This window comes from Artemia franciscana, unplaced genomic scaffold, assembly GCF_032884065.1.
Source record: "Artemia franciscana unplaced genomic scaffold, ASM3288406v1 Scaffold_2006, whole genome shotgun sequence".
Lineage (NCBI taxonomy): Eukaryota > Metazoa > Arthropoda > Branchiopoda > Anostraca > Artemiidae > Artemia > Artemia franciscana.
In genome coordinates this window covers 81-20,886 of record NW_027063061.1, presented here as the reverse complement: position 1 = coordinate 20,886, position 20,806 = coordinate 81, and the positions used below count along the sequence as shown (strand labels likewise).

Genomic DNA, 20,806 nt, shown 5'->3' with positions numbered 1-20,806 from the left:
GCCTTTACTAAGTAAGGAAGGTCTAAATTAATGATTTACATCCTTTTCGAAGTTCAAACTTAATAACGGAAACCGTTCTGGATGCATTGGTTTGTCACTTTTTGAAAATCTACAAGGTCATAGTTCATTTTGATTTAATTCAATATTCGCCAAAACATTCCTTGAAAACTTCACCTTAATACCCTTAGGAAGTGCAGTAACAATAGTTGTAGTAGCAGCAGGCCCGTCACGTAAGGGGGGCCTTAGTACCCTTAGGAAATGCAGTAGCAATAGTTATAGTAGCAGCGGGGCCGTCACATAAGAGGAGAGGGGGGTGCCCCTAATGTTTTTGGGTACTCAGTAGAAAAATAAGTCGACTTTTTGTGAAAGTCGCCATTATTCTTTATCAGTTAAATAAATACAACGAAAATACTAATATACCATCAACAGATATCTCGAACAATATACAGATAGCTCTTAAGGGCGATCCGCGGAAAAAAGTACTGCAGTTCAATGCCCCGGAAGGCAATGCCCCTGTAGGTCCTTGTCATATGCGTTATTCACAAAATGTAAACAATAATATGGATATGTTTTGAGTTAATAGATTAAGTAATTTAATTAATTAAAAAGAAAACAAGAGAAAGCGAATAAACACGGAAAGATTTGATTTCCCGTGTTTATCATCCCATTATAACGAATCACTGATTAACTTGACTCCATTCAGTCCCCTTTAATAAACCCCTACTTAGTTCAACCCCATGCAACCAAAATCCAAAAAACTGAAGAAGAAAAGGAGAATGAAGAAAATCCGAAAAAAGAAGAGAGAAAAATTTGATCCCCCCCCCATCCTTAATTTTAAATCCTTAATTAAGTAAATCGTTAACTCTAAATCCATGAAATCCTTAATTGTAATTCAGGAAACATAAACAAAAGAATGATAATTTGTAATTGCACTAGAAAGACAGTGTCATATTTTGTTTGAGCCACTCAGAGGTCAATCCCGTCTAAGCCAACAAAAACAGATTAGAAAAAGCTTCAAACGAATTCTATATTGTCAATTTGATTTTAAAGGTAAGTAAAATTTGTAGTTAACCGGACTCAAAGTCAGCAAGTAATCAAAATATATCGAACACAAAAATATTGATATTTAAGCAAAAATAGGAACTTATAAGTTATAGCCTTTTCGCAAACTTTTTAGGCATTAATTTTTTCCTAAGCACAGAAATATAATCGATGAATTTTTTTTTACTAAATCAGAGATTAGAAAATTTGGCAGAGATTTGAAAAAAGCTTTTTATTACCAGGAAATTTCGAAAATGATTCTGACTATTAACAAGGTTGACGTATTTCTTACATATTCAGTCTACTATCTACGATATGGTCGATTCAGTCTATATATATAACTATATATATAAATATATATATATATATATATATATATATATATATATATATATATATATATATATATATATTTATATATATATATATGTATACATATATATATTAAGCTTATTAATCATTTATGAATTCTTTCCATTTAGCAGCTCTTTATTTTATTAAAGTTTATTAAATTTTATTAAAGTTTAAATTAGTTTGAATTGTAAATTATCCTTTTAAGTTCCCTCCCCCCTCCGAATTTCGCCTTAACAATAAAGCTTACACAGGATGGCTTGTCAGACTTAGCAATCACCAAAGAAACATGATTAGAACAAGGTGCTTAATTTCACCAATGGATAACCAGGCATCGACTTGAGAAAAGATTTACAAGAAATTGGAACTTGTTGGAAGGAGGTAAAGAAAAAAGACTTGAATAGTTTGGGGAGGAGGAGGAATGTGCACAACTGTCTTGGCCTCAGTTAGCCTTGTGCTGCAGTGAGATGTCAGTAGTAACAGGAGGGTAATTTACTATGGGGCAGGGGGGGGGGGGCAACTGCCCCATCCAGAACCCAGTTCTTCCTGTGTAATCCACCCTAGAACATGGATACGGTCCTGGAAAGAGCAAAAGGTCTGACGAAATGTTAGTCAATCCGCAAATTTATGTCTCATTATCCTTACCTGAGGGTACGCTTAAATAGATTCTTGTAGCTATGCTAAAAAATAAAACTAGTGTGGTCAGATTTTAACTGGCTAATATGGTAATAAGAATTTATAACTACAATAGCAAGAATAAGGCGAATAACAGTAACAATGCTATAAAAGAACAAAATTCTTTTAATCCTATAAAAGAAAAAAACTTTTTCATTCACATTACATTGAAACCATAGCTATTAACTTGAAAGAAAAAGGGGCGTTATTTTCAATATCTTTGTCGCTGATATTTGTTCGAAAAGAGGCTAGGGTGTGACCTTTTATAATCTACTCACCCCAGTCATAATTAAGCTTATTATGCTTCACTAATTAAAACAGGGCTTGATTAAGACTTTTTTTTTGGGGGGGGAGGGCAATATAAATAATATAGGGGATTTAAGTCCTCAAAAATGGCTCGACTGGAAAAATTATCAAACAAATGACGAAAATCCACTAACTGGCGCTCTACTTCGAGCCAAATTATTCATCACAATTTGCCCTCCGTTTAAACTCATAACAGCGGAGCCCTCTTCCTCCGAGTCTGTGTACGAGGAGTAATTACGAACTGGTCTTTGTCTTTTCCACGATTGTCTTAACGTATCATTCACATTGGCATAATGGTTCACAAAACTATGTGGATTTGAACGCACACTCTCTTCTTCACTTTCTGATGACTGAAAAATAAAAATTAGATTATCAATAAATACAATTTTTTTAATATATTAAACACAATTTTAAATTATCTAATTATTACTAGTTAATAATGTTTATTATGTTCATCATTGATTATGTTATTATTAATTAATTATGTTCATTAATTATCGTTCACATTGGCATCACATGCCTTCGTTCACATGGTTCACGAAGCAATGTGGATTTAAACGCATACTCTCTTCTTCACTTTCTGATGACTAAAAAAATAGAAATAAGATTATCAATAAATACAATTTTTTTTTAATATCACAAATACAATTATGAATTATTTAATTATTGTTAATTAATTAAGTTTATCATTAATTATGTTATTATTAATTAATTATGTTCATTAATTATCGTTCACATTGGCATAATAGTTCACAAAACTATGTGGATTTGAACGCACACTCTCTTCTTCACTTTCTGATGACTAAAAAATAAAAATAAGATTATCAATAAATACAAATTATTTTTTTTTAAATATATTAAATACAATGTTGAATTATTTAATTATTATTAATTAGTTAATATTCATCATTAATTATGTTATTATTAATTAATTATGTTCATTAATTATCGTTCATATTGGCAAAATGGCACACAAAACTATATGGATTTGAACGCACACTCTCGTGTTCTGATGACTAAAAAATAAAAATAAGATTATCAATAAATACAAATTATTTTTTAATATATTAAATACAATTTTGAATTATTTAATTATTATTTATCAATTATGTTCATTAGTAATTATGCTCATTAATTATCGTTCACATTGGCATAACGGTTCACAAAACTATGTGGATTTGAACGCCCACTTTCTTCTTGACTTTCGATACCTAAAGAATAAAAATAAGATTATCAATAAATACAAAATATTGTTTTTAATATATTAAATAAATTTGGATTATCTAATTATTAGTAATTAATTATGTAAGATAATATTCCATTAAATAATATTTAATTTAAATAATCAAATAATTTTAAAAATGATTAATATTAATAATGAAAATATTAACAGTATTTGATTAGTTTTAATTATTAATAATTGATTATTGCTTAATATACATAGTTTTTTTTCTTAAATAAAAGTCAGGTAAAAACAAAACTGTACACACAAAAAAATGGAAACAGCTAAGAGCACATTAATGCCAAGCCCATGTAATATATGGTAAAAGCAACTCAACGCAAAATTAAAAGGAAAACATCATGAGTAGGCCTCATGATGAATTAAATACAAAACCTGTTTTTCTACTGAAATTAAGGAGTGATATCAAAACTTAAAACAAACAGAAATCATTATGTATATAAAAGGGCTGTCCCCTCCTCAACTCCTCGCTCTCTACGGTAAAGTTTTTTATTGTTTAAAAAAATAGAGCTGTGAGAAAAAGTCAAACATTAGCGTAAAGAGCGAGGCGTTGAGGAGGGGACAGCCCCTTCCATATACGGAATAATTTCTGTTCGTTTTAAGCTTTAATGTCGCTCCTCACTTTCAGTAGAAAAAACTATTTTTTGTTACTTAATTTCTGATCGATTTTTAAATAATGCCAGAAAATCTGAACCCTCCTTCCCGGAGAAACCCCCTAATTATGGCAATGTCCTCCAAACAATTTAATCCCCGTGAAAATTTACCCCGGATACTTACTCTTAACCACCCCGCACGTCAAATTGAAACGGAAAAGAGAAAGCAAGACACATAAAAAGAATTTTGTATAAGAATTCTGGCAAATTCCCGCAGTGTATAATTTCCCCAGACAAGTTTACTCCCTGGAACTTCCCTCCCCATGGAAAATTCCCCCGTGGAAAAACCCCCTCAGAAGAAATCTCTTTCCTCCACCCGATGAGTAAACAACGGACAAATTTTATAACTTAAAAACCTTTCCCCAGGGGCTGTTGGGGGGGGGGAAGCATGTTATACAAAAAAAGGCATAGTTATTGGGCCTTTCAATTATGATGAACAAAATGGCTATAAAAAAATTTTGATCAGACGATTTTGGGAAAAAAGTGGCGGGGGAGAGGGCCTAGTTTCCCTCCAATTTTTTGGTCACTTAAAAACTGCACTAGAACTCATAATTCCCGTTCAAATGACCACTCTTCTGATATTTTAGGACCTCTGTGTTGATACAATCACCCCTGAAAAAAAAACAAAGAAAAACAAAAACAAAAAAAGAACAACAAATAGACACGCATCCATGATCTTTCTTTAGGAGCTTGAAACCTATACAATAGAGTACCCTTGTACGCTGAATCTAAATGGTGCGATTTTCATTAAGATCAGTTCCCCCTTTTTTTGAAAATCAGGAAAACTTTCTCAGGCTTATAACCTTTGATGGGTAAGACTGAAATTTATATATTTGAAATCAACCTAAAAAGGCGATTCTTTTAATATATCTATTGGTATTAAAATCCTTTTTTTAAACAGTTTTTTAGAGTTTCAGTTACTATTGAGCCGGGTCGCTCCTTACTTATAGTTCGTTACCATGAACTGTTTGAACCACAATTTCTCAGATTTTTCTTTTGGTTGTTATTACGTATATGAGGGATTTGGCCCCTCCTCAGTACCTCGCAGTTTACGCTAAAATGTTTGTGAATTTATAAAGAGCTTATTGTTCTAATTAAACGTTTTTGTGTGCCAGGGGTCATTCCTAAATAATTGGAACAAAAAATCAAACATTAGCGTAAAAAGTGAGGTAATGAGAGGGGGAAATCCCCTCAAAGACGTCCTAATTTCTGCTCGTTTCAAGTTCTTATGTTGTTCCTTTCTCTGAGTTGTAAAAAACTTTTTTTATTTATTTAATAACAACCACAAGCCGAAAACATACAGTATCTTTGGTTTATTATCATATAAAGATCATAGTTAAAGAGATGCTAAAGATAATATTAAATGCTAAGACTGGCCGAAAAATAACACAAAAAATTATTATTTATATCAGCCATTATTTAAAAAAAAAATTCTAACTTCAGCTTAAAGAGCGAGGCACTGACGAGGGGAAGAAACTCCCTCATATACGTAATATGAGGGAGTTTGCCCGCTCGTCAATATCTCGCTCTTTCCGCTAAAGTTTGAATTTTGTTCCAATTCTTTAAGAATGCCCCTAATCCAAAAAGCCGTTTAATTAGAATAAATAGCTCTTTTTAAATAACTAAAAATACTTTAGCGTAAAGAGCAAGATATTGATGAGAGGGCGAACCCTCTCAAATAATAATATCTGTTTGCTTTAATTTTTAATGCTGCTCAGCTGAAAAAATTTGCTTTAAAAAAAACTTAAATGCTGATCGTTTTTAAATAATGCTGGGAATTCCCAGCATGGAGATTTTTTCCCCCATGAAGAATTCCTCCAGGAAAAGATCCTTCCACGTAACCCTCTCCCCCTGACCCCCCCCCCCCAGAAGAAAATCCCCTCCTGAAAATGTCTGTTTACTTCTAATAAATACTATAAGTAGACAATGGGCAAAGTTCATAATGTGCAGACCTTCAATCGGGAGCTGTGGGGGATTAAGTCGTCCTCAAAGACATAGTTATTGGATTTTTTTACTTCTGTTGAACAAAATGGCTATCTCCAAAATTTCGATCCGGTGACTTTAGGAAAAAATGAGCGAGGGAGAGGGCCTAGATGCTCTCAAATTTATTTTGGTCACTTATAAAAGGGCACTAGAGCTTTTAATTTCCATTCGAATGAGCCCTCTCGCAACATTCTAGGACCACTAGGTTGATACGATAACCCTGAAAAAAAATTAACACACATCTGTGATCTTTCTTCAGGCAAAAAATACATAATTCCATTTTTGCAGATAGGAGCCTCTTCAGTACGGTTTTCTGATACGCTGAACCTGAATTAAGAATCATTAAGATTCTATTGGCTTTATGTGATGTTTCCTCATTTTTTTCGAAAATACGGAAAATTTAGTCAGGCTCGTAACTTTTGATGGGAAAACAAACATGATGAAAAGTATATATTTGAAATCAACATAAAAATCCGATTTTTTTATTGTATCTATTTGTATCAAAATTCGGTTTTTGGAGTCTCTGTGACTATTTAGTCGGTTCGCTTCTTGCTTACAGTTCGTTACCACGAATTGTTTGATAAGGAAGCCGCTAAGTCTTGTTTGGACTGGGAAGGTATCAATAATAGAATACTAATTGCTCATTTTATGACTAAAAAAAATCAGGGTATGATAGTGCTGATAGTGTCTTAGGAAAGATAGGAAAGGGGCTACAATTAGTGATATGGAAAGAGTTAAAGAGAGATGAGCGGAACATTTTGAGAATGTGCTAAACCAAGATAGAGTTGCAGGAAGATTTGTTTTGTGAGAAAGAATTAGCGACAGCACTAAAAGGATTAAAAAATAATAAGGCTCCAGGTGCTGATAGTGTGGTAAATGAGTTTCTTATATATGGTGGCTCTGAGGTTAGAAATATGTTACTGAGGATTATGAGCCTGATTTTTGATAAAGGTAAAGTACCTAGCGATTTTAGGAGAACCGTAATTAAACCATTGTATAAGAAATGGTGATAAGAGTGAGTGTGGTAATTATCGAGGAATTAGTCTGGTCTCTGTAGGTAGCAAATCTGTAGGTAGAGATGCTGTAGAAAAAGTTTTAGGAGAAGAACAATGCTGTTTTAGAAAAGGTAGAGGATGTGTCGACCAAATTTTCAGTCATATGTTAATAATCGAGAAGTGTATGAGTTGTCAAACACCTTTGGTCCTCAATTTTATAGCTTATGAGCAAACGTTCGATTCTGTTGAAAAAAGAGCTTTGACAAAGGTCTTATCTTTGTGTGGTATACCAGACATATACAGCAAAGTGATTAGTGCTATGTACGAGAAAAATAAAAAACAACAAGTTTTTCCAACTTAAAGTAAGGAGCAACACTAAAACTTAAAACGAACAGAAATTACTTCGTATAACAAAGGGGCTGCTTCCTCACCAACGCCCCGCTCTTTACGCTAAAGTTTGACTCTTTCTCTCAACTCTTCTTTTTAAAACAGTAAAAAACTTTAGCCTAAAGAGCGGGGCGTTGATGAGGAAGCAGCCCCTCTCATATACGAAGTAATTTCTGTTCGTTTTAAGTTTTAATGTCCTCCTTACTTTCAGTTGAAAAAGCTTGTTTTTTTATTTAATTTCTGAACTTCCAGGATCTTTTTTTTATTTAACTTCCAGGATCTTTATTATTATTGGTGTTATATTTTAGTTTTATTTGAATAAATTGAATTGAATTGAAATTGAATTGAACGTTTTTGAATCAATGCATGTTTTGATTTTGGCTCTCCGCAGAGGAATAATTAAAACAAAATTTACATATATATATATATATATATATATATATATATATATATATATATATATATATATATATATATATATATATATATTGGGCTAAATGGCTTTCTCATAATATTGATCGAATGATTTTGAGAAAAAAAGAACGGGGGAGGAAGCCTAGTTGCCCTCCAATTTTTGGTTAATTAAAAAGGCAACTAGAACTTTTAATTTTTTACGAATCTTTTTATTGATAAAAGATATGCGTAACTTATAAATTAGCTTACGTAAAGAACTTTTTATTCTCATGTTTTTATTACATATATGAGAGGGTTCACCCCCTCGTCAGTACCTCTCTCTTTACACGAAATTTAAATTTTGCCCCAATTCATTAAGAATGACCCCTGAATCACAAAAGCCGTCGAATAAATAGTTGACATTACTAAAAATACTTTAACGTAAAGAACGAGGTATTAGGAGGAGGTGGGCCCCTCATATGGGTAATAATTTCTGTTCGTTTTAAGTTTTAATACTGCTCCTTACTTCCAGCTGAAAAAAACTTCTTCATATTTATTTTTAAATAAGTAAATCCTGCACTCCCTTCATGGCAATTTTCTTCCCCCATGACAAATTCCTCGATGGAAAGTTTCCCCAGTATATCCCCCTCTTCTCAACCCCTCCCCCTAACCAAAACATCCTCCTGAAAACGCCTGTACACTTCCCAATAACTATTACTATATGTAAGCACTGGTCCAAGTTTGTAACTTGTAGCCCCTCCCACGGGGACTGTGGGGGAGAATGTCGTCCCTAAGGACATAGTTATAAGATTTTTCGACTAAGTTGAATAAAATGGCTATCTCAGAATTTTGATCCGTTGACTTTGGGAAAATAATTAGCGTTGGAGGGGGCCTAGGTGCACTCCAATTTTTTGGTCACTTAAAAAGGGCACTAGAACTTTTCATTTCCGTTAGAATGAGCCCTCATTAGAAAAAAAACAAAAAACAAAAACAAAAAACAAACAAACAGATAAACACGCATCCGTGATCTGCCTTCTGGCAAAAAATACAAAACTTCTACAGTAAGGTTCTCTGGGACGCTGAATCTGATGGTGTGATTTTTGTTAAGATTCTATGACTTTAAGGGGTGTTTCCCCCTATTTTCTAAAATAACGCAAATTTTCTCAGGCTCGTAACTTTTGACGGGTAAGACTAAACTTGATGAAATTTATATATTTAAAATCAGCATTAAAATGCAATTCTTTTGATGTAGCTATTGGTATTAAATTTTTTTTTACAGTTTGGTACTATTGAGCCGGGTCACTCCTTACTACAGTTCGTTACCACGAACTGTTTCATAACACTGCAGTGGTTAAGGTAGGAAATGAGGCCAGCATATGTTTTTGTATTAAATCAGAAGTTAAGTAGGGGTGTTTTCTATCCCCCTTAATATAAATCATTTTGATGGACTTTATCTTAAGGAACACAGGAAAAAAAAAAGGGAAACCACGCAATCAAATGGGGAGGAAAAACTCTCCTGGACTTATATTATCCCGATGATTTAAACGTGAGCAAATGAATGAACTTTTAGAGGTTTTGCGAATTCAGGGTGCTGGATTAGCTTTGGCAATTAATGTTAAGAAGACTAAATCACTAAGGCAGGAATAAACGAAGCTGAGAAAGTGACGTAGAGTAACGAAAAGATTGGATCAGGTGGGCAGCTTCACTTATATTGGTAGTATTATTAGCACAAACGGTGGGAGCAGTGAATATATCACAAGTAGAATAGGTTAGGCTCAGGGTATGTTTTCACAGTTAAAAAAGTTTGAAAGAATAGGAAAATAAGTCTGCAAACCAAGATTAGAATATTATAAGCTACAGTGCTGATAGTGGTCAAATATGGCATTGCAGCGTGGGCGCTCCGAAAAGCGGATGAAGATTTGCTAGATGTTTTCCATAGAAATTGTGTACGGATTGTTCTGGGTACCCGGCTGACTGACCGTATTTCAAACAGCAGGTTGTACGAAAAATGTGGTTCTATCCCACTTTTTAGGGTTATAATGAAAGAAAGCTAGAGATGGCTAGGGTAAGTAGAGCGGATGAAGGATGACAGATTGCCGAAGATTGTCCTTTTCAGCCAACCGTTTAGGGCTAAACGAAAAGCAGGTCGTCCTCGACTGGGGTGGGAAGACGTCACAAAGAAAAATTTAAAGGAAATAGGAACTTCCTAGGAGGGTGTAAAAAGGGAAGCTTTGAATAGATTAGGATTGAGGAGGAGCGTAAGTAGTTGTGTTAGCAGTAGCACTATGCAAAATTTAACAACGCCCAAATTAGCATTTAATGAATCTTAGCTTATAATATAGAATCAGCAGAACGGTATTAGGACCAACCCAAGGGTATGAACCCAAAGTGGGGGGAGACCATAAAATTCACTTTGGTACACATAGCAGCAGGACTTGAAGCATATACACACGAGATTTCAGTCCAAATGCAACAATTGGGAGGGGAAGCCAATTCTACCTCCACCCTAGGTATTGAAAAATACATTTTTTAATATTTTCATTAAAAAAAATATCTCCCAAGATTTGGAAAATGTCTTTTTTTTCGTGCTCTTATTAGAAAAAAAAATATAAAATCCTGTCCCATCCCATATGTAATGTTATTAATTTCCACACCTGCTCCCATCCCAGTTGCATGACTTCTGGGGATTAGCACATATGAAGCAAGATTTATGGGTCTTTCTGGATGTCTTGGGGGCCTCTATTGGCAGAGGAAGGTCTGCAGTGAGAAATTTGTAGTTAAAATAACTCGAAAACACGTTTTTTTTTCTTGTCTTAAAAACTGATCTAGCAATCAGAAAAGCTTATCATACCTGACTTTCCGAAGAACTCAATGACGGTCTTTCGGTAACACTACTACCGTCATCATTATCATCATACGCTTTTGCACTTTCATCATCTGAATATGCAATCGAAGCAGAAGCAGGTCTTGGAGGAGGTTTCACAAGTGCTCCAGAGCTACTTTCTAGCGAGTGACGACCTAAGGTGCCAGTTTTAACGCGCGCCGACTGACGGAGCTCGATCGCAAAACCCAAATCTTCGGTGTTGATTGATTCTTCTAGTGTCCGTGTAACTTCATCTGAGAAAAGAAACAAATATAAGTGGAAACTTTGGCACTTTAATTCAAAAAAGAAAATGAAAGCCTACAGAAAAATGTATGCCTACAACATTATGGACAATTTTTTTTAGAGGGGCTAAGTTATGAACTTCGTTGGATGGGACTTTATGCTTAATGCTGAATAGAGAAGAAGAGGGGCTTGTACAAGAATTATCTGAGTGATAGATCATATGAAAGCAAAAGGAATGTAAAGGAAGCGGAGAATGCATTGAAATTTGAACTAAGGAGGTGAATGGTGGAAGCCATAGATAAAATTGCCGAGGATCTGGAAGATGCAGCTAGACGGCATAATAGTAAAAAATTCCATTCGCACGCTAATAAATTCAGAGGGAGTAGTCAATCTGGACTAGTCCCAGTTAAAGATAAAAAAGGGCCACAGTTAGTGATAAGGACAAAGAGTTAAAGAGAGATGGGCAGAACATTTTGAGTTTGTGCAGGAATAGATATAGAAGAAAATGAAAAAGTTTGTGACACCATGGACGTGAAGGAAGATTTGTTTTGTGAGGAAAAATTAAAGACTGCATTAAAACGATTAAAAATAATAAGGCTCCAGGTGATGATACTGTGGTAAATAAGTTTTTTAAATATGGTGGCTCTGAGGTTAGAAATAAATTACTGAAGATTATGAATATGATTTTTTAATAAGGGAAGTACCTAGCGACTTTAGAAGAACCTTAAATAACCTATGTATTATAAAGGTGATAAGGATGAGTGTGGTAATTACTGAGGTATTTATCTGGTCTCTGAAGGTGGAAAATTGCTTAGTAATATGATACTTCTTAGACTCAGATATGTTGCAAACAAAGTTATAAGCGAAGAACACTGTGATTTAGAAAAGCTAAAGGATGTGTCGACCAGATTTTTACTCATAGGTTGATAACTGAGAAGTGTCTGAGTTGTCAAACGCCATTGGTCCTCAGTTTTATAGATTCTGAGCAAGCGCTCGATTCGGTCGATAGAATATCTTTAGCGAAGATATTATACTTACATGGTATACCAGACAAATACGTTAAAGTGATTAGTGCTATGTACGAGAATAACACTGCTGTGGTCAAGATAAGAAATGAGGTTAGCAGCTGGTTTCGTATTAAATCAGGAGTTAAGCAGGGTTGTATTCTATCCCCCTTTATACGGATCATTTCGATGGATTTTGTCCTTACAGGAAAGGCAATGGGAGACCACGGAATCATATGTGGAGGTAAAAATCTCCTGGACTAAGATTATACTGATGATTAAAGCATCCTAGATGAAAGTGTGAGCAAAATGAATGAACTTTTGAAGGTTTGGCGAGTTTGGGGTTCTAGAATAAGTTTGATAATTTATATTAAGAAGACTAAGTCACTAAGGCTAGGAATAAGTGAAGCTGAAGTTGGGTAACGAAAAGATTGATCAGGTGGGCAGTTTCACTTACCTCGGTAGTATTATTAGTAAAGATGGTGGGAGCAGTGAAGATGTTAAAAGTAGAATAGCTAAGGTGCAGGGTGTTTTTTCACAGTAAAAAAAAGTTTGGAAGAATAGGAAAATAAGTCTGCAAACCAAGATTAGAATATTAGAAGCTACACTGCTGATAGTGGTCAAATATGGCTCTGAAGCATGGGCGCTCCGAAAAGAGAATGAAGATTTACCAGATGTTTTCCAGAGAAATTGCCTGCGGATTGTTCTGGGTACCCGACAGACTGACCGTAATCCAAACACTAGGCTTAAGAAAAATGTGGTTCAATCCCGCTTTCTAGGGCTATAATGAGAGAAAGGTTGAGATGATTAGGCCACGTTTTGCGGATGAAGGATGACATATTGCCGAAGATTGTTCTTTTCACCCAACCGTCTAGGGCTAAACGGAGAGCAGGTCGTCGGCGAGATAAGGAAAGATTTGAAGGATATTGGAACTTCCTGGAAGGGTGTAAAGAGGGAGGCTTCGAATAGATGTTATATATATATATATATATATATATATATATATATATATATATATATATATATATATATATATATATATATATATATATATATATATATATATATATATATATATATAGTGCCCGTCCCCGGCACTCGGCACACAGCAGGCTTCTATATATGGATTCTCACTATCACTTGTCTTCTAACCGAGACAATTTGAGAACAATTTGCTGTCTTTTCATATTGCAGTCTTTTCAAAGATATTTAATTATTAAAGCAAGTCTGGTTTTTGACAGCGATATCTACTAGGGTTCAAACTTTTGGTTTTCATTTTTAGGTTTTTTGAATTGTTGTAATCCCTTGTCAAAATACAAACTAATATTCTTGCGACGGCCAGCCGCCGGGCCCCGTGGACAATTTGCTGCCTTTTCACTTTCAACTTTCAAGCTTCAAACTTTTTTGTCTCAAACAAAAAAGTTTCTTTTTTGTCTCTTTCTTTTGAGCATTTTCATACTGTATCCATTCAAAGATATTTGATTATCAAAGCAAGTCTGGTTTCTAACAACGATTTCTACTAAGCTTAAAAATGTTTGTTTTCTTTTTTAAGGATTTGGAACTGTTCTAATGCCTTGTTAAAATATATACAAACATATTTGCAATTGCCAGTTTTTTTGTTTTTTAGGCAATCTAATGTCTTCTCATACTAAAGTCTATTCAAAGATATTTGATTATTTCAGCAAGTCCGATTTCTCTTAAGCCTAAAACTCTTGGTTTTCTTTTTTTAGATTTCGGAATTGTTATGGCTCACAAGTAACATCTGAAAAATTTTTTTAGGATGGGAAATGCCATTAAACATCCCTCCAGGGGCCGAGAACAAGGTTCCCAACATCCTAGCTATTTCCCCATGCCTAACAAATATTAAGTTTTTTATCTCTAAAACATTAAGCTTTTCTAAAAATATCCCAGAGTTTCAGTGACTTTAATTGCACTAGGGCTTGCAACTCCATCTTGCATGCTGGGATCCCCTTTTGAAGGGCCTGCATCATAGCCTTGTAGAGCGGAAGTGGCCACATTCTACCCGTTTTGTGGGGGGACCAAAGAAGGGTCCAAATCTTCGCTTTGTAGGGCGGAGGTGGTTGCATCATCGCACGCCTTTGCCCTTTTTGGGGAAGAAGGGCATTGCTCAGAATTTTCTTTAAATATAAATAAAATTTAAGTTTCTTATGAAACAAAATGGTTAAAAATTCTTTTTAATTTGGTCATTTAAGAAAGTTAGAATTAGCTTAAGTTGTCAGCCTTATATACAATTAAATAAAAAAACTAGTTTTTTTTAACTGAAAGTAAGGAGCGACATTGAAACTTAAAACGAACAGAAATTACTCCGTATATGAAATGATTTGTCCCCTCCGCAATCCCTCGCTCGTTACGCTAAAGTTTTCAATTGTTTTAAAAAGTAGAATTGTGGCAAAGAGTCAAACTTTAGAGTAAAGATCGATGGATTGCGGAGGGGACAACTCAATTCATATACGGAGTAATTTCTGTTCGTCTTAAGTTTCAATGTCGCTCCTTACTTTCAGTTTTAAAAAATAGTTTTTTTTTATTTAATTCCTGAACGTTTTTGAATTAATGCATGTTTGATTTTGGCTCTCCGTACGTAAATTATTAAAATGAAATTTACATATTAATTCTTTTTTTTGGCTAAATGGCTTTCTCTTAGTTTTGATTAGACGATTTTGAGAAATAAGGGTTGGGGAAGGAGGCCTAGTTGCCCTCCAATTTTTCGATTACTTAAAAAGGCAACTGGAACTTTTAATTTTTAACGAACATTTTTGTTAGTAAAAAATATACGTAACTTAAGGATTCACTTACGAAACAAACTTTTATATTATAATATTTTTATCATGTATATTGGGGGGGGGGGTTTGTCCCCTCGTTAATACCTCACTCTTTGCACTAAATCTTAAGTTTTGTCCCAATTCTTTAAGAATGACCCCTGAATCAGAAAGGCCGTAGAATAAATAGTTGAAATTACTAAAAATACTTCAGCATAAAGAGCGAGGTATTTACCTCCTCCTAAATACCTCGCTCTTTATGCTAACGTATTTTTAGAGCCCCTCATATGCGTAATAATCTATTTTCGTTTTAAGTTGCAATGTTACTCATTCCTCTCAATTGAAAAAACTTTTTCATGTTTATTTTTTCATTGTTTTTTTATATTAATGCTAGATAATCCTGCGCCCTTTTCATCGAATTTCTCTCCCCCGTGACATATTTCTCCAAGGAAACATCCTCCCATATAGCTCCCTCCCCTCAATCCCAGCCCCAAACCAAAAAATCCCCCTGAAAACGTCTGTATACTTCCCAAAAACTATTACTGTATCTAAACAATAGTCAAAGCTTATAACTTGCAGCCCCTCCGCCAGGGACTGCGGGGGAGTAAATCTTCCCCAAAGAAATGTTTTTATAGTTTTCGACTATACGGAACAAAATGGCTATCTCAAAATTTTGATCCGTTGGCTTTGGGAAAAAATGAGCGTGGGAGGGGGCCTAGGTGCCCTCCAATTTTTCGGTCACTTAAAAAGGGCACTAGAACTTTCCGTTTCCTTTAGAATGAGCCCTCTTGCGATATTTTAGGACCATTTTGTCGATACGATGACCCCTGGGGACAAGAAAAAAAAAAAAAAATAAAATAAACCGCACCCGTGATCTGTGTTCTGGCAAAAAATACGAAATTCCACATTTTTGTAGATAGGAGCTTGAAATTTTTTCTATGGGGTTCTCTGATACGCTGAATGCGATGGTATGATTTACGTTAAGGCTCGTAACTTTTGATAACAAACACTAAATATGATGAAACTTATAAATTTAAAATCAGCATAAAAATCTGATTCTTTCGATGTATCTTTTAGCATCAAAATTCCGTCTTTTAGAGTTTCGTTTACTATTGAGCCGGTTCGCTCCTTACTACAGTTCGTTACCACGAACTCTTTGATAATAATATCATGTTTCAGGCACAAAAACCCTTACTTCAGTTCTTGAAAATCTATCTACAAAAGCGATTTATGGTGGTGGACCCCAGGATTTCCTTTCGGGGCTGGAAACGAAGGAAGTTGTTGATTTCCGTTTCGTAGCCGAAAGTCTCCGAATTCATCGCTCCTCAGGAGACTTTTACATTGAAGCTATCAAACCAACTCTTGATCATTTTCTCTTCTCCGACAAGATCTACAACCTCATCCAGTTCTTGACTCAAAGCTCTAGCTACGAGCTAAGAGTTCCTGGTTTTCCTAAATTCTTGGAGCACTATGAATCTGGTATTTGGAATAAGGCGAAGCTGGAGCAGGAATGGCGGTCCATATCAAATTTATCTTTAACTGAAGGAGTAAATCTTGCCAACGAATTGGACATAGTGGTCTATTAACGCCATAATCCTACAATTAAATCTTCTACAGGGGGAGTCATGTTTCCAAACGTCCTGAAAATGACATAGTGCTTTTTTCACTGCCATTGTCAAATGTCATTGCCGAGTGGCATTTCAGTGTTCTAAGGGAAGCTGAAACTGAGAGGCAAAATTGTTTTAGCTCAATAACTCTTTCGTTGACATTAAAAATTGCCAGGTAAAAGCTAACCGTGGGAAGGTGGAGCTAGAGCCAGGACTTGTTAAGTGGGTCCTTAAAGTAAAGATCAATATGACTTAAAAAGAGTGAATTTTCATACAAGGTTTTGCCCTTCGTCGTTAATAAATGATACATTTCATTCTCTTGAAAGCGCTGTTTAATGAGGGGGAAACCATTAAAATCGTTGCTTTTTTACTTCAATTAATTGTCTTAACGAAGAAAAAAAAATATTATTTATTGTTATTATTCTAAACTGTTTTCCATTTGAATTGTAAGAGAAACAACTTCTCAGATTATTTGGGTATGATATTATATGAAAAACATCCCTCTACCCATGCAACATTTGCAACTTCACCTTTTTGCAAATTCGCCAACGCTGGTAATATGATTTTAAAATATTCTTGGAACTATTCAAGTTGACCGGTAGAAAGTATTGTTGCTTAAAATTTAAATTTCAAGGTTTATGTGCCAATCCATGAAAGTTGCTCCCATCCCCCCAAAAATTAGATTACTTAAATGATCATAGTCGCAGACAAACATTTCCCACTCTATCCTCGAAAAATTTTCAATCACATACCCACTGTATTCCTTTATTTTCAATTACAAATTCATCCTGTGGTAATAGAGTCACTGGATTGCTTACTTTGTGTAGCCGTGAAATTGACTTATTGGCTGTTTTAATCAGTGAAACCATATCTGCGCCTAAACAATCTTCCTCATCCGGTGTCTCAAATACCTTTACCAATTGCATTGTATTACTCGAGTCCCATTGCGCATGAGCATAAGAGACTACAATGCCTTCATATTCTTTAAGACGATTCGAGTTAAATGAATTGCACACATTCATGAGTTTTTCTTCGATGCCTAATGCTACCTTGTCAATCGGCAAAAGTAAATTTCAGAAAGTCCTGAAACGCAAGATGGCATCGTCACCCGAAACTGTTTCCACGATTGGTACCCATAACGCTGGTGTTTCAATTTTAATTTGGTACGAAATCTAGACTGACACAATGAATAATAGCAGCAAGTAACCTCTTTGTACCCTCAGTTGAAACCCAAGTAATATGTAGAATTAAAAAAAAAAATTCCAGTCCCATCAGGTTCACTGGGAGGCTCATAAAGAAGCCACAACCAGTGTTTCATCGATTCAATGGATGAAGCCCTCACTGAATTTATTGCCCCCTATTTATCTCTAAGTTCACCCTCTTCATATTCTGTATCTTGCTGTAAAACTGTATGACCAATATTTAAATGTTTATAGGCTCTCTCTAATATATCTATCCCCTTAAGTGTCACAGGATAAGGCCCCTTTAAACAGTTAAAATCTCTTTTGGGTAACTATGCCCCCTCCCAATTCCCATTAACAGCCAAAGTGTCCAAAAGTGTTTGAATAGTATCATTTGCCGCAGCTTTCTGCCCTGGATCAAGGACCGCGTACTTAAATCACTCTTAACCCGTATCAAAAGAAAAGCGCTGTACACCTCTACAATCCTTCAAATCAACATTACATTTTACATCCCCCTTCTCCTTCCTGCCTCTTCAAACAAATTAATCTCTAAACTTAGTTGAATTAAAATCCAGACTTTCAATAAACGAAACCACTGAATAGCTGCCCATCTTATTAAATTTTCCACCCTATTAAAAATAAAACCCACCTACTCTGAAAAAACGCCCTCAAAATTTTGCAATCCCGGGTGAAGCGTCTGCATTTCCATTTGCATGTAGTGTGAGTATACTTCACGTAATATTTCATTCGAGAAATATTTCTTATGAGCGGTAGGTGCTTTTACGCTATCCCTACCTCCAGCCCCCCGAATCTGATTTTTGAGAAAGGCCATAATCTTGCTTTCATGGGAGTGGATTAGGTCAAATAGATCCATTTGAATACTATCACATGTAAGGATGTTCAAGGTGCTTCCAAACTCAGCCTTAAGGACATAAGGGTTGCAAAAGGCAATGTCAACCAGGTAAAACTTCGGTAACACAGGGAATGAGCTGATCCCACTTTGTCTCGCTCCCCCTCATTGTGGTCACTGTTTTGGGTGGGTACTTTCTCAATCTAACCAAGTGGTAGTTGATTAACCCATTCTTTTGTCGAGATACTGTAAAACCTTTTCTTGATCGAAAATGGGAGAATTACACTATTTAGATTCATCCTTGCAATAAAATCCACCTCAAGTTCACTTTCCTATGGGGCCTGTTCTAACTCTATTAATATTTGAATATCCTCCAAGAGGTTGTAGGCCCCTTGACATGATGATATTTTATAGGTATACGAACCTTAATAAAACAAAAAGAGGTTAATAGCCCTTTGAAAATTTTTCAATTTCACCCTAAAAAGAATACATTAGGCTGAAATAGAAAATATTATGAGTTTGCGAATTTTGGAGGGTTAAAGTAACCGTTGTTATATGGAAACCCCATACTACCAACTAAAGATTTAAGACCCAGTAATGAGTCCCTAAATGGAGCCAAATGGCAGTTCAGCCTTGGTGAAGGTATTCTACCAGCTAAGAATTTAAGAGCTAGAAATTACTTACAATTGCCTCCTTTACGCTTCAGTAATTACAAAGTCCCCCCATTGAAATTATGAGTCTTACAAAACTTCTTTTGGGGGTGTAGGCTTCCAGAGGTGCTGCATTCTCGACAAAGAAATCGATGAATAGTTGCTTGATCCATACCGGATCCTCATTGCCGGGTTGAAAAAAAAAAGAATAAATTGTTCTTCCCTTGAAATATTTATGATAATATCGTGAAAGGAAATATATTATTACCATTAAAAAGGAATATAAATTAGACTGAAAAATTATATATTGTTAATCTGAGGACTAGGGTCCTTAAATCCCCACCCTATAGGCAGGAACATTGCCCTACTTAAACAGTGAAACGCTTCTAAAATGCTGTTCATGTGGGGAAGTTTTCTTGAAAAAATAACAAAGGGCAATATTTCAAGTTATCCCCAGAAAGATCGAAAAATACCCCCAGAAAGAACAGTCAAGAAAAATATCTCTAAAAAACGGATTATCTAAAAAAAAATTATTTTAACAACACAGAGTTATTCTCTAGAAAAATGGAATGACCATACCAAAATGAAATAAGCTTTCTACCGTTAAAGCTCGGTGAAAAGCCTATGTCTTTGGAGGCTTGGGGCTCCGCAAAGCTCCTCAAAACTATCGAGAGAGTCCTAGTTTTTTCCTTCATTAAACTAAAGAGAAACAACTTTTTAGTATGGAAAATACCATTACACATCCCTCCAGGGGTCGAGAACAAGTTTCCCAACATCCTAGCTATTTCCCCATGCCGAACAAATTTTAAGTTTTTTATCCCTAAAACATTAAGCTTTGCTAAAAATATCACAGAGTGTCAGTTACTTTAATCAATGCCCCGCTCTTTACGCTAAAGTTTTTTACTGTTTTAAAAAGAAGAGTTGAGAGAAAGAGTCAAACTTTAGCGTAAAGAGCGGGGCGTTGATGAGGAAGCAGCCCCTTTCATATACGAAGTAATTTCTGTTCGTTTTAAGTTTTAATGTCGCTCCTTACTTTCAGTTGAAAAAACTTGTTTTTTTTTATTTATCTTTGACACAAGATCGGTCAAGTTATAGGTCAACCGTCACTGCCCTATTCACCTCCCAGACGTGGGAGAATTTAAGTAAGTGACTAATCCTTTTTCCTTTTTGGATTTCCTTTTTGGACTGGAAACAAAGAAAGTTGTTGATGGCCGTTTCGTAGCCGAAAGTCTCTGAATTCGTCGTTCCTCAAGAGACTTTTACATTGAAGCTATTAAGCCAATTCTTGATCTTTTTCTCTTCTCCGACAAGATCTTCAACCTCATCCAGTTCCTGACTCCAAGCTCTAGCTACGAGCTATGAGTTCCTGGTTTTCATAAATTCTAGGAGCACTATGAATCTGGTAATTGGAATAAGGCGAAGCTGGAGCAGGAATGGCGGTACATATCAAATTTAACTTTACCTGAAGGAGTAAATCTTATAAACGAATTGGACATAGTGGTTTTTTGTTGTTTTTTTTTAGCCAGAAGACAGATCACAGATGTGTGTTGATTTGTTTTTTTTTTTTTTTTTCTTTTATGTTTCCCTGGGGTGATCATATCGACCAA

The 20,806-nt window shown here is 35.1% G+C and overlaps 1 protein-coding gene across 1 annotated transcript; it reads right to left on the bottom strand.

Moving 5' to 3' along the window:
- Positions 1 to 1,528: 1,528 nt before the first annotated feature.
- LOC136042786 (protein sidekick-like) lies at positions 1,529 to 12,319 on the bottom strand. Its single transcript, XM_065727736.1, has 3 exons — positions 12,169 to 12,319; positions 10,876 to 11,141; positions 1,529 to 2,723 (listed from the first exon to the last, which is right to left on the bottom strand). The coding sequence occupies exons 1-3, from the start codon at positions 12,317 to 12,319 to the stop codon at positions 2,481 to 2,483; spliced, it is 660 nt and encodes a 219-aa protein (XP_065583808.1). The 3' UTR covers positions 1,529 to 2,480.
- Positions 12,320 to 20,806: the final 8,487 nt, after the last annotated feature.

Bases quoted from the DNA above. Each gene is read 5' to 3' on its own strand.
- LOC136042786 (XM_065727736.1), bottom strand. From the start codon at position 12,319: ATGATCCGTATAAAGGGGGATAGAATACAACCCTGCTTAACTCCTGAT. The intron at 11,142-12,168 runs GTAAGTATAATA...TTCTTTTCTCAG, and splicing joins GTATTTGTCTGGTATACCAT to ATGAAGTTACACGGACACTA. The intron at 2,724-10,875 runs GTATGATAAGCT...TTTATTTTTCAG, and splicing joins TGAGTTCTTCGGAAAGTCAG to TCATCAGAAAGTGAAGAAGA.